This window comes from Microcaecilia unicolor, chromosome 7 (genome assembly GCF_901765095.1).
Source record: "Microcaecilia unicolor chromosome 7, aMicUni1.1, whole genome shotgun sequence".
Lineage (NCBI taxonomy): Eukaryota > Metazoa > Chordata > Amphibia > Gymnophiona > Siphonopidae > Microcaecilia > Microcaecilia unicolor.
Window position 1 is genome coordinate 166682097 of NC_044037.1, and position 19110 is coordinate 166701206.

The following is a 19110-nucleotide window of genomic DNA, read 5'->3' on the forward strand; positions in this document are numbered from 1 at the left end:
AGCCAATCTGTGGAGCTTCTGTCCTTTCACAGAGAGAATGAAGAGGCTCAGTATTCTTCCTTGAAGCTTCTCAATGTGCGTAGAGTCCTAATTAGATATCTGGAAGTCAATAATGAGTTTCACAAACCGGACAAACGGTTTGTGCTTTTTGTTAAACAGAAGCTTAGCCTCATGGCTTCCAAACCCACAATTACTAGATAGCTGAAGGAGACTCACATCAGTTTATTTGCTTGTGGGCAAGCAGGCTCCTCAGGCCTTGTGTGCTTATTCTATGAGGTGTACAGCGACATCCTGGGTGGAGACCACCTTATTGTTTCTGGTGGATATTTGCAAGGTGGCGGCGTGTTAGCTTTGCCAAGCACTATAGGGTGGACATTGCGGTGCGCTCAGAAGCCAGTTTTGGGGCTTTGGTCTTCAGGGCAGCGGTGCCAGGTTCCCACCCACTCTAGGGTTCTGGAATAATGGGAAGTTTTGTAATGGAAGGGGAAATTAGGACTTACTGGATAATTTTCTTTCCATTACTCCTTCCCAATATTCCAGAGGCCAAGGTTTTTGAGATGTTTAGTTGGTGCAAAATAATGGGTCAAACAATGACTGTTACTTCTTCCTGCATATCTCTTGTTCGCTACAAGTTGCCCAGAGATGAGAGAGGTCCACGCATGTTTGCTCATCTAGTTAGCATTAGGTTATAGAGTTTTTTTAAGGTTGTTGTGTTTTTTTCTGAGTTTCTCCTTCTTGTCTATGTAAATAGGAGCTGGACCGGATACCAAGAGATACGTCTCAGTTCAGTTTTCAGTTCTCTATCTCCACATGCTGGTTGATGGACACAACTATCCACAGGTTCTGAAATACTGGGAAGGACTAATAGAAAGAAAATTATCAGGTAAGATCTAATTTCTCCATTGCAAAATATTGGAAATAAGCAATACAACTGCTAAACATGTGATGTTAATTATAAATAATTTAGGACCAGATTTAATTAGCTACATTTAGGTACAGAACAAAAGCACAGTCAGTCAAAGTAGTTTTTATTGAACCACTCAGACAGTAGCAAAATTTTAGGCAATGCAAAAATTAACTGGTCAATATTCAGCCACTGGCAATTAGTGTTTCTTTAAAAGCTGACCACTGCCAGCTAAACTGGATCTGAATATTCAATGCTGGGCCATTTCCAGGCACCGGCACTAAATAACTGGGTCATTGGCGGACCCTGAAATTATGTGGGTGCTGACCGATATTCAGTGCCAGTATCTGTATATATCTAACTGCCAAAGATAGGATTGCTTTTTATGTGCAAGCATGTGCGTATCTTCTACCCCCGCCCCCCCCCCCCCCCCCCCCCCCAACGACTTTACCCCTTGGATCACTGTCTCACAGCCTGGATTGTGCCAGGGCAGACAAAAAACAATATTCTACAGCACTACCTGGTTATGTGCTGCTAAATATTGGAGGATGAGTCACACCAGAGCAGAATAATTAGAATGGTCTGGCGTGGTAAACGAGCACATAACCAGCACATATTTAAATGAGCTCTGCGGTATCCCACCCATATGATCAGAGCACCGTGCTCTGATTGTACGGGTGGAATATTGCCTTAACCCTTCACCATCTTGGAGCAGGCGTTAGGGTTAAGTCTTCTCTCCTCCCCCCCCCTCCTCCAAGCTAGGTAGACCAGGCTGTCACTGCCATTCCTGGGGGTCCAGTGAACCCCCCAACCCCCTTCCAATAGCTAAGGTCCCCAACCAACCTCAGGCCTCTGGAAAACCCACCCTGGACACTGATACAGGGGTCTGGAGGTCTGGTGGACCTCCAGTCCCTCTCTCAAAAATATCTGGTAGTCTACGGGACCCTAGTTGTAGCCCCCCAGCCAACCCCAACCCCCTGTACCTTAAAGTAGGAGGAGGGAGTAACACTGCCAGACCTCCCTATCCCCAGTGTTGATGTCTCAGGGGTGCGGGGGCCTGGGGTTGGGGGTGCACTAGTCCACCAGGGCAAAGGGGGGCTACAAATAGGATTCCACAGGACCACCAGGTTTTTTGTTTTTGTATTGGAGGGGCTTAAGATCCACCAGACCTGCAGCCCCTATGTTGGGTTAAGTTTGACATGCCCAGCTTTTTTTTTTTTTTTTGACAGCCTGCACCTGTCAAACAACTTCTGCAGGAGTATTGTGCCTTGGGTGCATGCCCAGGCACAATCTGCCTGCAGAAGAACCCCAATGATCAAAAAATTGTGTACATAAATTTCCATGCTATTAGTTTTGATCATTGGGGCGTTGTTTCCTCATGCTTTTCTGGCGTTAATTGTACAGTGCTGTTTGGAACAGCAAGGGGAAACTGATCATCAGGGCATCAGAGTGGTTGAAGTAGGCAGGAGCTCTTTTTTATTCAAGTAATGACTCTCTGTTTTGCCAGAGCTTTGGTGTACTCTGAGCTTCTTTGCGTACAGCTTCTCAACAATGATACTGAAAGACATTGTCACAGTACAGTGGCTACAGCATATTGCAGCGTTTCCAAACTGTGCACCACAGCACCCTGGTGCACTGCAGCAAACTCTCAGGGGTGCCACGTCAAATCTTGACCTCCCTCCTGCAGCTCACAATCCAGCATCGCTCCCTACTTTTCCCTCCCACAGGTCTGGAATCTGCCGCTTCCTGCTTCTTCCCCCGCCACCGCTGCAGTGCTTGCAGCTTACATTTTTGGGCCATACGCAATTCACACAGGCACTGCGGGGACTTCTCCCTGCCGTGTCCAGCCTTCGCAACAGGAAGTTGCATCAGAGAGGGCCGGACGCAACGGACTGGGATGGCCCCAGAGTGCCTGCCTGTGTGAATCGCGGACAGCCTGAAAATGTAAGCTGCAAGCACTGAGCGGCGGTGGGGGAAGGAGAAGGAAGGAGCAGTGATTCTGGACCTGCAGGAAGGAAGGTAGTGAGCGATGCTAGATTTGGGGAAGGCAGAAGTGTGCTGGATTTATGGGAGGAAAAGGGCTGCACGAAATGGTGTGCAGGACTTTCTGGGAAGAGAGGGCTGAAGGGAAGGGGTGTGTGGAGACCCATGTAGCTGGGGGGGGGGGGGGGATGCAGAGACCCATGTGGGCCAGGGAGAGTGCCGCTAAAAATTGCTCAGATACTAAGGGTGCCATGAACCGAACAAGTTTGGAAACCCCTGGCATATTGTATTAGCTTGTTTCAGAAGTGCTACTGATCTCAAACAATTGTGTTAGTGTTCCTTCTCCTTTGGAACAGTAGAAATATCATCAATATAGTGGTACTATATATTACGAGGGATGGTCTGTTAGTAAAAATTTCTAGGTTCAGTTCAACAGCACCTTTTGTAAAAGTTTCATTATTAGCCAACTTGTCAAGCCAATTACATTCTTTTACATTATACATTAAATATACTAATAAAATTTAATGCAGATCACACTAACATATCTGGATAGTATTCCAGGCATTGCAAACAAAAAATAGTCATACTTAACATTACAATCAAATCCTCAATTACTGTTGCTCAATTATCAAAAATCTAAGCTCTTCCATGATTCATATCTTGCATACTTCTGAAATTAAAAAAAAAGTTTTTCAGCATCTTCCTAAATATAAAATATCTCCGGACATTCTAATCATGAAAGGTAAAATAAATTCCAGATCAAAGTGGTTTGTAAAGCAGCAGTTAATCTGTAAGATTTAATCTTTTGTAAAGCTGGAAAACTAAGTATAACCTGATTCCAAATTTTGTATGAAGAGCCACCATTCAGAAGATGAAAGAACTCAGATGTATAAAAAGGAGCAAAGCCATGGAGAGATTTAAAAACCAGAATGCAAGTCCAATCAGATTACCATTGCACTGCAGAAGTGGTATTCAACAAGAGGATCATACACCATGAATGTCAAAGAACTTGTATTCATTTGAAGCTGATATTCAGAAGTACCTAAATGTTCGGCTTTCTTCAGGCTCTTATACATATGGTTTCAGATAAAATCTATTGTGGTGGCAATTCTAGAACAGGGCACCTATTCCTTAAAGAAAAATAGGTGACAGTTTTCCTTTATAGAATACTAGCTTAACAGGTTAGACACTCACTGCAATTTGAGCATCAGCATTTGATGTAAGTTCTTGCATTTAAATTGCTAAAATACTGTATGCAAATACAAAGCAGGAGACCAAAACCCTACGCTAAAAAGCAACCAAGTTTTTCGGAGTACAGATGAACCACCTATGGGTTTCCACAGAACAAAGAACCAAAGGTGGCATGCAAAAAAGTCTTTATTAGGAAAACGAATCATACATTTGATGCTGTGTTTTTTCCTGACGGACACTCACCCTGGACTTTATTCCAAAGAACTTGGGTTGCAAGTAAATTATAGCACTCTCTAATTCACATATGTAACTGTGCACCCAAGCTCCAACCAGACTCTGCCCATGTGTATGCCAACCTTCTAAGTGCACTATCCCATTTCGACACCTTTTTATAGTAGTGTAGTAGCTGGAATCTGGGCATTTGTGGACATATGTGCACAAATATGTATGTATATGTCAATATATAAGTCATTTATGTGTGCACTTGGCACCAACATGCTGGCACCTGTTTTACAGAATTATCCCATGTGTCCAGAACTAAATGTAGAAAAACAGGCCGGGTTTGGGTTTGTTTACATGCTACATGTAAACAGCAATATTTGGCTGCTAAGCATACAGATTCTACGTTTAGTATGCCACCCAAAAAGCAGGTTTAATGGAACTTCTACTTTGGACTTTCTACTTATATCCGTATAATGAGCAGCAGTATCTAAATGTATAGCACTGCTGAATATATATGAAATTTCGAACATCAATGTTCTGGCATTTCAAATTATATTCTGCATGTCCGGATGAATATTGGGCTCATTTATGTCTCTGCTTAGCAGGATAGTAGTATGTGTCAGGCTAATGACATCTGAGCTGTTTTTCAGGACATATTTACTATAAACATCTTAATTTCTCTTGAGATTTACAATGCAGTAGGAGACTACCATCCTATTATCAGTGGAGGAGTAACCTAGTGGTTATAACAGTGGGCTGACAATCAGGGAAGCCAGGGCTCAAATCCCACTAGTGATCCTCGTGACTTTGAGCTGCTTTGGTTGACAGATACAAAATTCTCTATGTGGATGATGTGCAGTTGAGTAAACTGACTGTCTAATAGCAACTCAGGAATGGTTTAAAACAAAACAAAAACAAACTTTGCCTGTACCCAAGTCAAAAAGAGATTCTGAGGGTTACTATCACAAGTGGACAGGTACCCGACTCCAAAACACCATTTGAAAAGTATTCATTCCCCCTAAAACCACAGACACACTTTGATCCTGCAAATTCAAACAACTTAAAAAAACTGTATCTATTATCTGTGGCACCTACAAAATCTCTCTTCATATATTGAAAAGAAGAATATGACCAAAGTAGTCCATGCCATGATAAAGTCATGAAATAACTACTGGAACAACCTGAGGATTGGTCAAACCACAAAGAAAGTGCACCAGCTCCAACTAATGCTACAGAATGACTGATAGAGAGCTGCAAGCGGCATGACCATATTACACCCTTCCTTCAAAAGCTGCACTAGCTATCAATACCTTACAGGGACAAATTTAAAACTGTCTCTTTAATTTTCAAGGTTCTCCAACATGCCTTTGAGGTCTGTAAGGGCCTCTCAAGTAGATTCATTATTTGTACCTTGTGAAAAGAAATCATACAATGTGATACCCACCAGGAAGACTGCTCAGAAGTAGCCTCTAGAATTCTTTATAATATGGGCTATACTTACTTAAGATTACCTCTAATTCAGGTAGCAGGCAAAAGCCTGACTCTTCTCCCAAATCTTTAATACATGTGATGGAGTGACTATCCATTTACTCCACATCTGGATTAGCTTGCTGAAGACCCTGTAACTAAGACCAATTCCTCATAGTTTATTCAACTGTACATATAACTGACCCTCAATCTAGCCACCTCGACTAGTTATCCCATTACTTTGTCCTACCCAGCTTGTCCAGCTATGTGTCTCAATTACTTTTGCAAACTCTGCTGCATATTAAAATGTTTCACTGCATCTTACTAACATTATGAGTATCTTATCTGTGTTACTTGATTAGTCTAACGTGCCTAATCAGCTGTGTTATTTGTTTTGTGCAGATATGGTCATCATATCTATGTTATATTTCACAAATTTGCTACCGCAGGATGCCATCATTTGCTATGCCACAACTATGATGCTTTATTTGCTTTTGTTATAGATGTCAGAGGAATATTGGGTTATGTAACATTCAGTGGCACAGCAAGTTTTTAACGTACTTCTCTAAGACTTTTTATAAGGACTCCTGATGAAGGCAATATTTGCCGAAACACTGCAGTGTCGGGTTTCCTTTCCTTGAAGTATCTTCTGTATACTGCTGTAGAAGACTATTGTTTGCAGTATTCCCTTGGAAAAGTTTTTTTTTTTGTATTTGTTTTGGTTTCTGAATAAACCGAGACTTCTGGATTTACTGAGCCTTTCTGTCATCCTGGCTTATTGTTTTGGTGTCTTCCACTCTTTGTTGGCAACATGAATGGGCATTCCACATTGCCTGCTGTGAGGTATCATTTGCAATCTGTTTTTAAAAATGTCATATTTTTATTACATGATTGTTCTACTGTTCTATTTAATTACATATTTTTCTGATATTATATTATGTTACTCCTATTTCTAGGATTCAATTTCCATCTTCAAGCTTACCTCATTGACTGTATTTATGCTTATGATTGAACATTTCACTATTATTATGCTGTTAACAAAATTGTAAGTTTATCCCAAGTTGTATCTGCTGCACACAGAATCTCTTCATAACAGTGGAATAGCTTCGATAGGCCTGGTTGGGCACAGGTCTACCCACTCTTAGCTCAGGGCACACCCAGCGGTGACACCTCACTCCCCTCCTCTGCCAGTGCCCTGGTATCTTCCCCTCCCTGGTGCATCTCAGAGGCCTCCTCAGCGGCTGCAGCAACTCATGTCACTGTCTTCTCTGACAATGCAGGCTTCTCTATGTTGTGTCCTGCCAGTGATGAAACATGAAGTGATGTCACAAGGGCAGGATGTGGAAAAGCAGGGTGCACAGGTAGCAAAAATGAGTTGCCTCTGAAGTATACCGGAGGGATGGGGGGGAGGGGAGGGTTAGATAGAGGGGCTGCTGCTACCAGTCCATGGGCAGGGGGAGAGGAGGAGAGGAGATGGGTGTGGGACAGGATGGGGAGCTAAGGGGAAGGTTAAAAAAACCCCTATATTTTATAAATCTATAGGGGCGGTGGAAAGGCCCACCCAAAATAGCAGATCCACTACTTCATAAAGACAGTTAAAAAAAAGGTCCCAATTAAAAAAAAAAAAGTCATCTAACTCAGAGATGCTAAGTCTCACACTTATTTGAAAGCTCTCTCAATCTCATCGTTTTTGAGCCCTCTGTTTCATTCATTAGATTCCCGGTGCACCAGTTTTGATCACTGCTTTACAAGAGGCAAACCTAAGAGAGGAAAAGGAAGGCAGTCCAACCAAAAGGAAGAAATTTGAACACATATTTCTTAATATTTTGCCTCCCCTGTCCCAATCGCTTTTCCTTGCTCCTTGAAGTGTAGGTGCTGTAAAACCTATGTGCATGCTTTTAGTCAATGAGAGGAGTGCAATTTTCAACCCAAGGAATTCATCCAGTTACTTATTTAGTTAACTGGAGAACTTCTTTTGAAAATTGTTTCAGAAGCACCAAAGATAAGCATATTTATGCTGCTTCTTTCATTCACAAACCGATATGATACTTATTTTTTTCTAGATTTATAAACTGAACATACCATCTGAAAAATCACACTCTTTTGTGTGGTCCACCTTTGGCATATCTGCGTAACATTCCATTGCCTTGGGTACAAAATTAGATGGCAAGCCTTCTGGGGACAAGGAAGTACTTGTTATACCTGAATGTAACTTGACAAAGCATGACTTAAATTTAAAAAAAAAGGGCATTAACTGCAATTGTACTTGCATTATCTCAAATATCCTCTAATTCACTACTATAGAAAAATTTCTGCCTATCTCAAAACAGTCCTTACATTCTCTTCAGTATAGCAATCAATTCCTAACGCACCTTTCACGTTCTTCTTTCATCTTCTCCAGTTCCTCTTCTTTCAGAGTCCTGGTTTTTAGGGTTCCTTTCTCTTCACCTTTTGCACCTTTATCTTCTTTCTTCTTCCCAAATCTAGTTAAAATAGGAATGAAAAAAAGGGAAAAAAAGAGTTAGGAAAAATCAGAATAGCAAAGCACAAGACAAACAGAAACTATATTTGGCCTTGCCGGAAAATAATAAAGAAAGTGTAAAAATTTGGCTGTAAGAGTAATACCCTCAAGCGTGGGCCAGGAGACCTAGACAAACTGATGTTTACATTGAAGACTGGTAGCAGTGGTTATCATCCTGCATAGCAATATTTGCCTTTTTGAAATTAATCTGTAGAGTGCATTTAAATGTCCAAATAAACATCTCAAGTAACACAATGCTGAACTACCCTGGTTGTACAGTTCTGGCCCATTCCTGCAAGTTCTGCAAATTCCTGCTGAGTAACCCAGTGAGTACTTTGTTGGAGTCTAGTTCAGTATGATAGAATGTCAGCACATGCCTTCAACCCTCTTGCCCTGTCCTCTGCTAATGAGGCACTACAGAATACATAATAAAACTAACCACATTTCAGTGAGTCTTGTGAGTTATTTTTACCTGCAAGTTTTGCTGTGATAACCAAAGCAAAACTCTGCTAGTAGTTTTGCTTTGATGATTGCCAAAGGGATTGCGAATTGTGAAAAACTGCAGGAAGACTTTAGGAAACTGGAAGACTGGGCATCCAAATGGCAGATGAAATTTAATGTAGATGCTAGGGTCCACTTTAAGTGTCAGCATTCAAGAAAAAGACCTAGGTGTCATTGTAGACAATATGCTGATATCTTCTGCCCAGTGTGCAGTGAAGGCCAAAAAAGCAAACAGGATGCTAGGTATTATTAGGAGACAGATGAAAACTAAGACCAAAAATATTATAATGCCTCTGTAGAACTCACCTTGAGTATTATGCTCAATTCTGGTCACCGTATCTCATAAAAGATGTAGCGGAATTAGAAAAGGTTCAACAAAGAATGACCAAAATGATAGAGAGGATGGAACTGCTCCCATATGAAGAAAGGCCAAAAAGGTTAGGGCTCTTCAGCTTAGAAAAGAGATGACTGAGTGGGAATATGATTGAGGTCTACAAAATCCTGAGTGGTGTGGAGTGGGTGGAAGTGAATCGATTTTTCACCCATTCAAAAAGTACAAAGACCAGGGGACACTCAATGAAATTGCATGGAAATACTTTTAAAACAAATAGGAAGAAATATTTTTTCACTCAAAGAATAGTTAAGCTCTGGAATTCATTGCCAGAGGATATGGTAACAGTGGTTAGCATATCTGGGTTTAAAAAAAGGCTTGGAAAAGTCCATAGCCTGCTATTGAGAAAGACATGGGGGAAGCTACTGATTGCCCTGTGATTGGTAGCAAGGAATGTTGCTACAATTTGGTTTCTACCAGGTTCTTGTAACCTGGATTGGCCACTGTTTTACCAAAGTCAAAGTGTTTGAGATCCAGAACTTTGAATTTGGTATGTCTAGACTCCACCCTATGATTTACTGGGATTTAATAAATTGCCTATCAAATCACACTGTGTAGTGATCACGGGCACACTTATCCTCCCTTATGGGTTTCATCACCATTTGTCAGAACAAAGCTCCTTGTAAGGCATCCATCATCTTTCTACTTCTTTCCAGATTTGCCGATAGGATACTCCAATCCACATCAGGTATATTAAAAGTCACTCAATTTCATTGTCTCTCCTTTATTTCCAACTGGAAAATGTTAATCTTCTGGAATATGTTTCCAGTATCATTGATTGGAACTCTGTTCAGGTCTTTAGTTTGAGTCTGAGGATTGTAGAGTACACTGTATGGATGAACGTACCATCTCCTCTTTTCAGGATGATCCACATGGCTTCCTCTTTTTCCCACACCCCCTGCATGCCAGGCCCTTTAATGTTGTTTTTGACATAGAAAGCTAATGAATAGATTATAGCCAGGTATGGTGATATCCCATTCATAAGCTTCATTGAAATATGTCTCTGTATTAGCCACAATTAATTAGTTCTACCTTGCTCTACAGTACTCAGGGAATATATAGAGATTAGAATTAAACTTAGCAAATTAATTACTTAGCAAATTATGGAGAACTTTTCTTTATTTTTTTTTAAAGTTAACCAGAAGCAAGGCTTTTAAATATTCTGCTAAATAGTATTAGATACAGTCGTTGATTCTAAGTAGTGAAATTTCACAGATGCAGAGGACAACTGCTTGGACCTGCATTTATTAATGATTCTTTTTAGAGTTAACAAAGTCAGCATATTAAAGGAGAAAACATATTCCAGAAGATTAACATTTTCCAGTTTGCTAACTTTTAGCCACATATCTCTGACAGACCAGAATCTATCAGAGCAAAACATGAGTGGGTAAGTCTCACCAAAATGACGTTATGTGGGTAAAAACACTGTTTCTCTGTATGAATTTGGATTTTAGATTTAACTACTCACTTTTTTTTCCAGATCTGAGTTATAGTCAGGTTCACATGTTCATTCCCTGCCAAAGAGGGCTTATAATCTAAGTTGTACCTGAGTCAATTCTAAGTAACAGATAAATTCTTTTTAATGCGGTTACAATCCATGAATGCAAGAATGAACTGAGGTGTTATGCTTCAGGAAGAAGGAAGGGAAATCTCTATATGAGGCCTTATGAAGATATAGGGCTTTGAGGCAGAAGAGCATACCATAATTCTTGTTAAAATGTATGAGTACCAATAGTCCTATATTTTTTTGTAAGAGGTACCAGTCTAACTATGAATGGCACATGTTAAAACACTAAAAGTTTCACCAAATGGCCAGTGCACTGTGCCTTAATCCTGCTCTGGATACACCATCTCTATGAGTAAGAGGAAATTTCTTTGAAAAGAAGGTAAATAAATAAATAAATAGTTGAGACCCTATGCACGTGCAATGTTTGATCTCACAATCAAACTGCCACCAACTGTGCTAGCTAATGTTGAGTTATGGTGATGGCTTCAAAAACATACAAACCTGTCCTCTGGAGACTGAATGCTTATCACAAACTCATTTAATAGGCAACTAAAGTTTTTTTCAAGAATAATGACAACCACCTTGAGTTGAAGCTAAGCCTGTAACCTAGAGTTGAAGGTACCTATAATTAACTCTTGAATGATCCAGTCTCTCTGCCTCTCCCCCCATTAAGGTCCCATATTAAAAATATGATTCAAATGATGTAACTTTTCAAAAACTTTGAATCCAGAAATCTATCAATAGGGTTCAATATAAAATCCATGTGATGATGGTTTACTGATCAAAATACCTAATTTGCAAGGCATTCTTTCTGAGGATTCTGTGAGCTGCTAAGGCCATACAATCTTTATTACATTTAACTGTAACACATTCCATACTGTAACTAAGCTACCATACTTTTGGGCAAAAACCTTCTTAATCCCATTTGCAGGGCAGAAAAAAATGTGCCTGTCAAACAGGCTCCCTGTGCATTAACCAAGTTTGCAAGAGAAAAGTAATACACCGTGCCCCAGTGTCTCCAGACACTGAAAAGTAGTCTGAGACTGGAATTCAATGATATTACTGCTTTTATGCTTCAAAGAGATATAGTCTTCAGTATTTAACGTGCTTATTTAAAGTGAGGTGGTAGATGGATAAAGCTGAGCTCAGATGACAAACATGCTTCAGATTCCAAGGAACTATTAAACTCTTTGGAGTCCCCCAGTCTCGTAACGTTCTCTTTCAATTTTTCACAATCCTCTTATGATTTAAAAACTTTGAATAACTTTTTGTCATCAGCAAATTTAATTATTTCACTAGTTACTCCCATCTCTAAATCATTTATAAATATGTTAAAAAGCAGCAGTCCTAGCACAGACCTCTGGGGAACCCCATTATCTACCCTTCGCTATTAAGAATACTGATCATTTAACCCTACTCTCTGATTTCTAACTTTTAACTAGCTCTTAATCCAATAGGACACTGCTTCCAGTCCCATGATTTTCTAATTTTTACAGAAGTCTTTCATGATGTATTTTGTGAAATACCTTTTGAAAATGCAGATATACGATATCAACCGATTCGCATTTATCCAGTGGTGTGCTGGTAAATTTTTAATAACAGGCTCTCTCCCCAGGTATAGCCAGCCCTCCAATTTGAGGGGGGAGGGGCACCCTGAGGAGGACTGGGTGACCCAATTCACCTCTGCGCCCCCCCCCCCCCCCAAATTGCAAAGCTGGCTATACCCGAGGGGAGAGCCTGGGGGGGGGGGGGGAACACAATGCATTACTCTCTCCAGGAAAAAAAAAAGATTTTAAGTGCTCCCAGGTTTAATGTGGGATAAAATGCCATAAATAAGTGGAGGAGTGGCCTAGTGGTTAAGGTGGTGGACTTTGGTCCTGGGGAACTGAGTTTGATTCCCACTTCAGGCACAGGCAGCTCCTTGTGACTCTGGGCAAGTCACTTAACCCTCCATTGCCCCATGTAAGCCGCATTGAGTCTGCCATGAGTGGGAAAACGCGGGGTACAAATGTAACAAAAAAAAAAGCAAATAAATAGCTAGAAACGCTAAATGTTGACCACCTGATTCTCATAATATGATGTCTGTTTTAGAATCCCTTTACCAGGAGAAAAACAAATCTCTGCACCAATATAACACGGTTAGGGTGTCCCTATAACCAGCCCCTCTATGGCACACTGATTACAATTTATAACAAATTACTACTCTACCTATGAAAAGATATTCCCTTATTATACTTCCTCTGTGTACATCCATATGCACAAGCCAGTATGTTTGAAAATACAACTTTTTTTTTATTGTATCCTCCCCAAGTTCCCCACCCCACCCCTTTATTTCAGACCTCATCCCCGGTCCCCCGAGTCGCGGGTTCCCAGCACATACCTGAAGGCAGCCACCCTGGTGGTCTAGTGGATTCTTTGGGGCAGGAAAGATCCCCAGTCTTTCCTGGCCGCTGCCAGTGCTGACCCTCCCGCTGCTGCATTGCTCTTTAAAATGGCTGCCGAGACATACAAGGGTGGCCTCGCAAGACTCCTGCCCCGAAGAATCCACTAGACCACCGGGCGGTTGCCTTCAGGTATGTCCTGGGACCCTGCGACTCGGGGGGGGGGGGGGGAGGAGAGGCAAACTGGCTCGCCCTGTCTCAACAACCGGCTGGCAAAATGTCACAAAAATTAACAACCGGCTCTTGCGAGCCGGCTCCAGCACACCACTGCATTTATCCAAATGTTTATTCACCCCTTCAAAGAAACATCGGTGAAGAAAGATTTCACTTGATTAAATCCATGTTGGCTTTGTCTCATTAATCCATACCTATATATATGCTCAGTTCTTTATAATAGTACCTACCATTTTGCCCGACACCAACATTTGTTTTATTTTCTTTGCTATGGCCTTGTCTTCCCTGAGTGCCCCTTCATCCCTTGGTCACCCAGCAGTCCAACTGATTCTTTTACTGGCTTCCTGTTTCTAATATACCTAAATAAGTTTTAATGTGCTTTTGTCTCCAAAGCAATTGTCTTTTTGAAGTCTCTCTTTGCCTCTCTTAACTGCACTTTGTATTTGACTTGCCATTCCTTATGCTGTCTCCTATTATCTTCAGTCAGATCCTTCTTCTGTTTTCTGAAGGATGTTAATTTAGCTCTAATTGCTTCCTTAACCTCACTTTTTAACTATGCCAGCTGTCGTTTAGCTTTCCTTCCACCTTTTTAAATACATGGAATATATCTGGTCTGGGCATCTAGGATGGCATTATTGAATAACAACCAGGCCTGATCCTACTTCTCCAAGCGTTTGTTTTAAACCATTCTCCTTATTTTATCATAGTCACATTGGATTTCCTGTGTGTACTTACTCCAGTTATTATATCAAATTTAATCATGTTATGATGACTGTTATCAAGTGGCCCTAATACCATTACTTCCTGCACCTGATCATGTGCTCCACTAAGACTAGACCTAGAAGTGCTCCCCCTCTTGTTGGCTCCCGAATAAGGGATGCCCTTCTTTTTTCCATTATGGGTCGAGGACGCCCATGTGTTAGGCATGCCCCATTCCCACCTTCGCTACGCTTCCGAGATGCCCCCGGGAACTTTGATCGTCCCCGCGACGGAAAGCAGTTGAGGACACCCAAAATCGGCTTTCGATTATGCCGATTTGGGTGACTCTGGGAGAAAGACGCCTATCTCCCGATTTGTGTCGAAAGATGGGCGCCCTTCTCTCTCGAAAATAAGCCTGATTGTGAAGTACATAAGTATTGCCATACTGGGAAAGACCAAAGGTCCATCAAGCCCAGCATCCTGTTTCCAACAGTGGCCAATCCAGGTCACAAATACCTGGCAAGATCTCCAAAAAGTACACAACATTTTATACTGCTTATCCCAGAAATAGTGGATTTTCCCCAAGCCCATTTAATAATGGTCTATGGACTTTTCCTTTAGGAAGCTGTCCAAACCTTTTATAAACTCCGCTAAGCTAACCGCCTTTACCACATTCTCTGGCAACGAATTCCAGAGTTTAACTACACGTTGAGTGAAGAAACATTTTTTCTGATTCATTTTAAATGTACTACATTGTAGCTTCATCGCATGCCCCCTAGTCCTAGTATTTTTGGAAAGCGTAAACAGACGCTTCACATCTACCCGTTCAACTCCACTCATTATTTTATAGACCTCTATCATATCTCCCCTCAGCCGCCTTTTCTCCAAACTGAAGAGCCTTAGCCGCTTTAGTCTTTCCTCATAGGTAAGTCGTCCCATCCCCTTTATCATTTTCATTGCCCTTCTCTGCACCTTTTCTAATTCCACTATATCTTTTTTGAGACACGGCGACCAGAATAGAACACAATATTCGAGGTATTAGGAGTGTAATCATTTGCTAGGGTGATAAAGTTTCTACTGCCAACAGCCAGTCGCTATAACATCCCATCCTTCTTTATCTATAACTTTTTCACAACCATGAAAGGGCAGTGCTTATTAATTACAATTGTAACCCCTCTCTTACTGGATCCAGAAGAGGCTGAAATTAATTAAACAACCCATCCTTGTAATATTTCATATTCTGTGGGAAATAGGTGGGTGTCTTCTAAAAAGGCTATGGAGGCCTTCTCATTTCCTAATATGGAGACAATTCTCTTTATCAGGCTAGATGTTGTGACTTTTTAGACTTGTAATATAGTCTTGCAAGAAAAAAGAAGATTGAAGAGCGTGGAGTATCAAACCAGGAACCATAAATAAAGAATAAGAGGAGCTATCAACCCAAAGACCACAGAGGAGACATCAATTGAGGAGATCAGAAGGGACCTGCCTGGTATCACCACTGTGGGAAGAAAAGGAGTTACCAAAGGATCACCAAGAAACCTGCCACTCTTATCAGTTCTGCTTCTGATGTTTCTATGAATTATATCAGAGTTCTGTCACTTTTGCTTTTTTGAATTTGATTTTTTAAGTATTTGTGGAACAATTTTAAAGGGAGTAAACGGAGTAGGAGCAATCTCATCCCAGATAACTCCTATTGACCAAGCCAAACCTAGATATTCAACGGCACATGCCTGGATAGTACCAGGGGCATAGCCAGATGGCCAATTTTGGGTGGGCCTGAGCCCAAGGTGGGCGGGCATGGAATTTGTTCCTCCCCCGGGCCCCCTCCGGTTTGCTCCTCTCGCCACCCCTCCCTGCCCACAAACCCAAAATATTAAATTCTTTAGCTGGTGGGGATCCTCAAACCCTGCCAGCTGAAGATTTCCTCCTCCTCCAGCAGCCAGCACTCTTCCAAACAGCAGCCAGCAGCACTTGCCTCAAAATGATGCTGTTGCCGGCAAGCTGTGCATGCTCATTGCTTTTGCATGTACAAAAACTGAGCGCGTGCAGAAGGGGCAGTCTCGGCGTCATCTCAAGGCAAGTGCTGCTGGCTGACATTTGGAAGAGCGCTGGCTGCCCAAGGAGAGAAAATCCCCACCAGCTAGAGCAAGAGTGTCACAATTTTGGGTGGGCCTGAGTCCAAAGTAGGTGGGCCCTGGCCCACCTGTGGCTACGCCACTGGATAGTACTGCAGAATATCCAGACAAACTGCAAAAGTTTGTGCCGGGACAGTCCGAGGGCAGAGATGGGGCAAAGATGACAGTTACGTGGGCACTGCTAATGCCAGTTAATTTAGGAAAGAAAAAAGGCTGTCTTAAGTTAACCAGGTAGCTATTCGGGTACTGCCACCAAATATTGGTGGTGCCTGGATAACTCCTGGCAGCTGCCTCAGACCTGGATATTCAGTGCTGGTACCTAAATAGGGGCGGCACTGAATTTCAAGGTCTAACTAAGTGGACAATGAATGTCCAGTGTTTAAAGACTTGCTGGCTGCCACTAGCTGAATACTGACTGCTTGTTTGGGATATTATACTATTTAACAAAGGTGCTTTTAAGAAAAGTATCCTTTTGAGTGAACTTGAGTACATTTGATTGTAGGTGATTCTTGTAATTTTTTAAATCAGACAATTAGGGTTTTGGGGCATGGGCGCCTGCCCACCAAAGCCAGTTTTATAAATTGTTCTCTGTACCCTCCCTGAGGTGGAACCCTCCCCCTAGTGAACCATGGACTACAGTTGTTTTTTTCCCAACAGAGAATTCAAAACATTCTGAGGCATGCAGTTCTACTTTAGTCAATACAAGCTATAGGAATATAAATCCCAAAATGCTTACAGATGGGAGTCAATAGAAAAATGACTCAAAGCATCTCTTTTCGTTTCAAGAGGAAACATTCTACTCTGAAACAAATGACCATGATGGCATGAAGAATGAACTAATCAAGCTATATGAAACGTTTGTATCTCATGCTATTGTGCAACTTAAAAAGGCTTTACTAGCTTGAAAATATTCAGGAAAATATACGTTACTTTTATGCTGCTTTATATTTCACATGGAGTGGTTTAGCTTTGCATTTAAAAACAAAAACATTTCACAATTACCCACATTCTCTTTTAATGATTAGTGCCTTGGTTTCTCCACTATTCAGGAAGAAGAGATATAATAAAGCAATATATAATGCCAACAAAAGCCACCAGCAACAAAGGCTTGCTCAATAAACAAAAGCTGAATCACAGACATCAGAAACAGGAACTGAGTAACAATGAGGTTTATTTGTATTCAAAATGCTGTTTTCTGCAGAGTTCTTTACCTTACCAGAGCAACTAGCCACTGATTCCAGAACGTAAGAGAGCTTTGAAGTCAGTACTGATATTTTACTCATCACTATTCCCTCATTCTGTAATTCTGCGCCTACATTTTAAGTGCCATTTCACACTTAAAATTACAGAATACTAGCGCTTAGGTGGGTAAGTGTACACTTGCACGTGTATGTGCTAGCTGAGTGTTCAGTGCTACTCTATAAATGACACATACAACTCACTCAGCATACAAATCCAAACGGGAGGAGCATAGATGGGACCAACATTTATATGTAACTTACAGAATACGCTAACGTGCAAAAGCAAGGTACATATACATGCATAGTAAAAATAATAAAAACAATTTTTTTTAAAGTAGCATATAAAATATAAAACAGGTTTACATTGTTGTGGCTCATCACGTAACTGTGATACGCTTTCAAGACTGATTTATTTCTCCCTGTTTATCACACTTGGATGTAAGCCTGAATAAGAGTGAAATCTCAAATTCTATCAAATAGATAAAATAAAATAAAATAAATATATGGCATGTAACGATCCGAATTGGGATATGCAAGTCAGCATACAGTTCCAAAGCTCTTTTAGAAAAGGATTTGCAGATGTAGAGCCTTCCCAAAATACATGTAGGAATGCACATGTATGTGCCAACATATGCAACAGGAGCAGCCATTTTACAAAGAAAACATTGAAGCCCCAATGCTCAGAAGCAAATGCGGGTGCTAGAGGCCATTATCGGTGGACTAGCACCCGCATTTGCTAGCACAGAATGCACAGAGGGCTCTAAAATATGGAATCAGTGTGACGAAGGATACCACAAATAGCATGCAAATACAATTTAAATTAGGTGATTTTCTATTGCCCCTGATGCTCAACGAAGAGCGCCCTGAATAAGGGCACCTTAACTGCCGGGGAACTTAACGCCAGCACGGAGCTGGCATTAGGCGCCTAAAGAGGCCAAAGCACTTTTCTTCCATCTGATGGACGCTTACCTTGCACTCATCCAAAAAGGTGGATTGGAGCAACTCTGGCATAGTTATGAGGCTGGTTCAAAGGAATTTGCTGTACTAGAAAGTTAAAATCCCCCCTTTTTAAATGGGAAGTAAAGGAAATCATGTGCCTCCTCCCCCTGGCCAAGCAGGACTCCCTCTTGAGCACTAACTAGCAAGTGTTATTGCATGGGACGCTAGGCACTCGGCACGTCTTCTTCCTCCATCCCTTCTCTGGCGTTCTGGGCATGCGCTTAACAGCTGTGCTTAACGCACAACTCTTGAGTGCATGTATCAGGCACCATCCTCTCCCTAACTTCTATACAACTCCCTAATGCTCAACATCATGAGCATGCCTGTATTTGCAACTCATTAGCGTTGAGCATTAGGAAGTTGTTCTGCACTGACCTGGTGGTATTTCTCAAGCGAGGTTCAGTACAGTGCCAGAGTTTTGAGCAACCGCCTCAGCAATTTTCATGTGGAGGTGGTAGTACTTATATGTGTTACGTGGCGATTTCACAACTTCCACATATAGCTGCACTCATTTTACAAACCTACATTTGTGCCACCAATTGAATAGTACTGGACAGCATTAAAAAAAAAAAAAAGACTGCTCCTAACTGAATATTGACCCCTGCATGGTTAATTTAGCTATTTATTGAGATATTTAGATCATGTCTTCATAGTTATTATGGCTGAAGCAGTTAACTATAAAATTACTCCATAAACATCATATAATGATGATTTAATAGCAGCATGTCTATTAG

General features: G+C 41.3%; 1 protein-coding gene across 2 annotated transcripts in view; it reads right to left on the minus strand.

Moving 5' to 3' along the window:
* PARD3B (par-3 family cell polarity regulator beta) overlaps positions 1–19110 on the minus strand; it is a 2175158-nt gene that overhangs the window by 596583 nt on the left and 1559465 nt on the right. For both annotated transcript variants that reach the window (XM_030209894.1, XM_030209893.1), the window contains exon 19: positions 8140–8250. In XM_030209894.1, coding sequence (XP_030065754.1) covers positions 8140–8250 — 111 coding nt within the window. The remainder of the gene's footprint in view (positions 1–8139; positions 8251–19110) is intronic.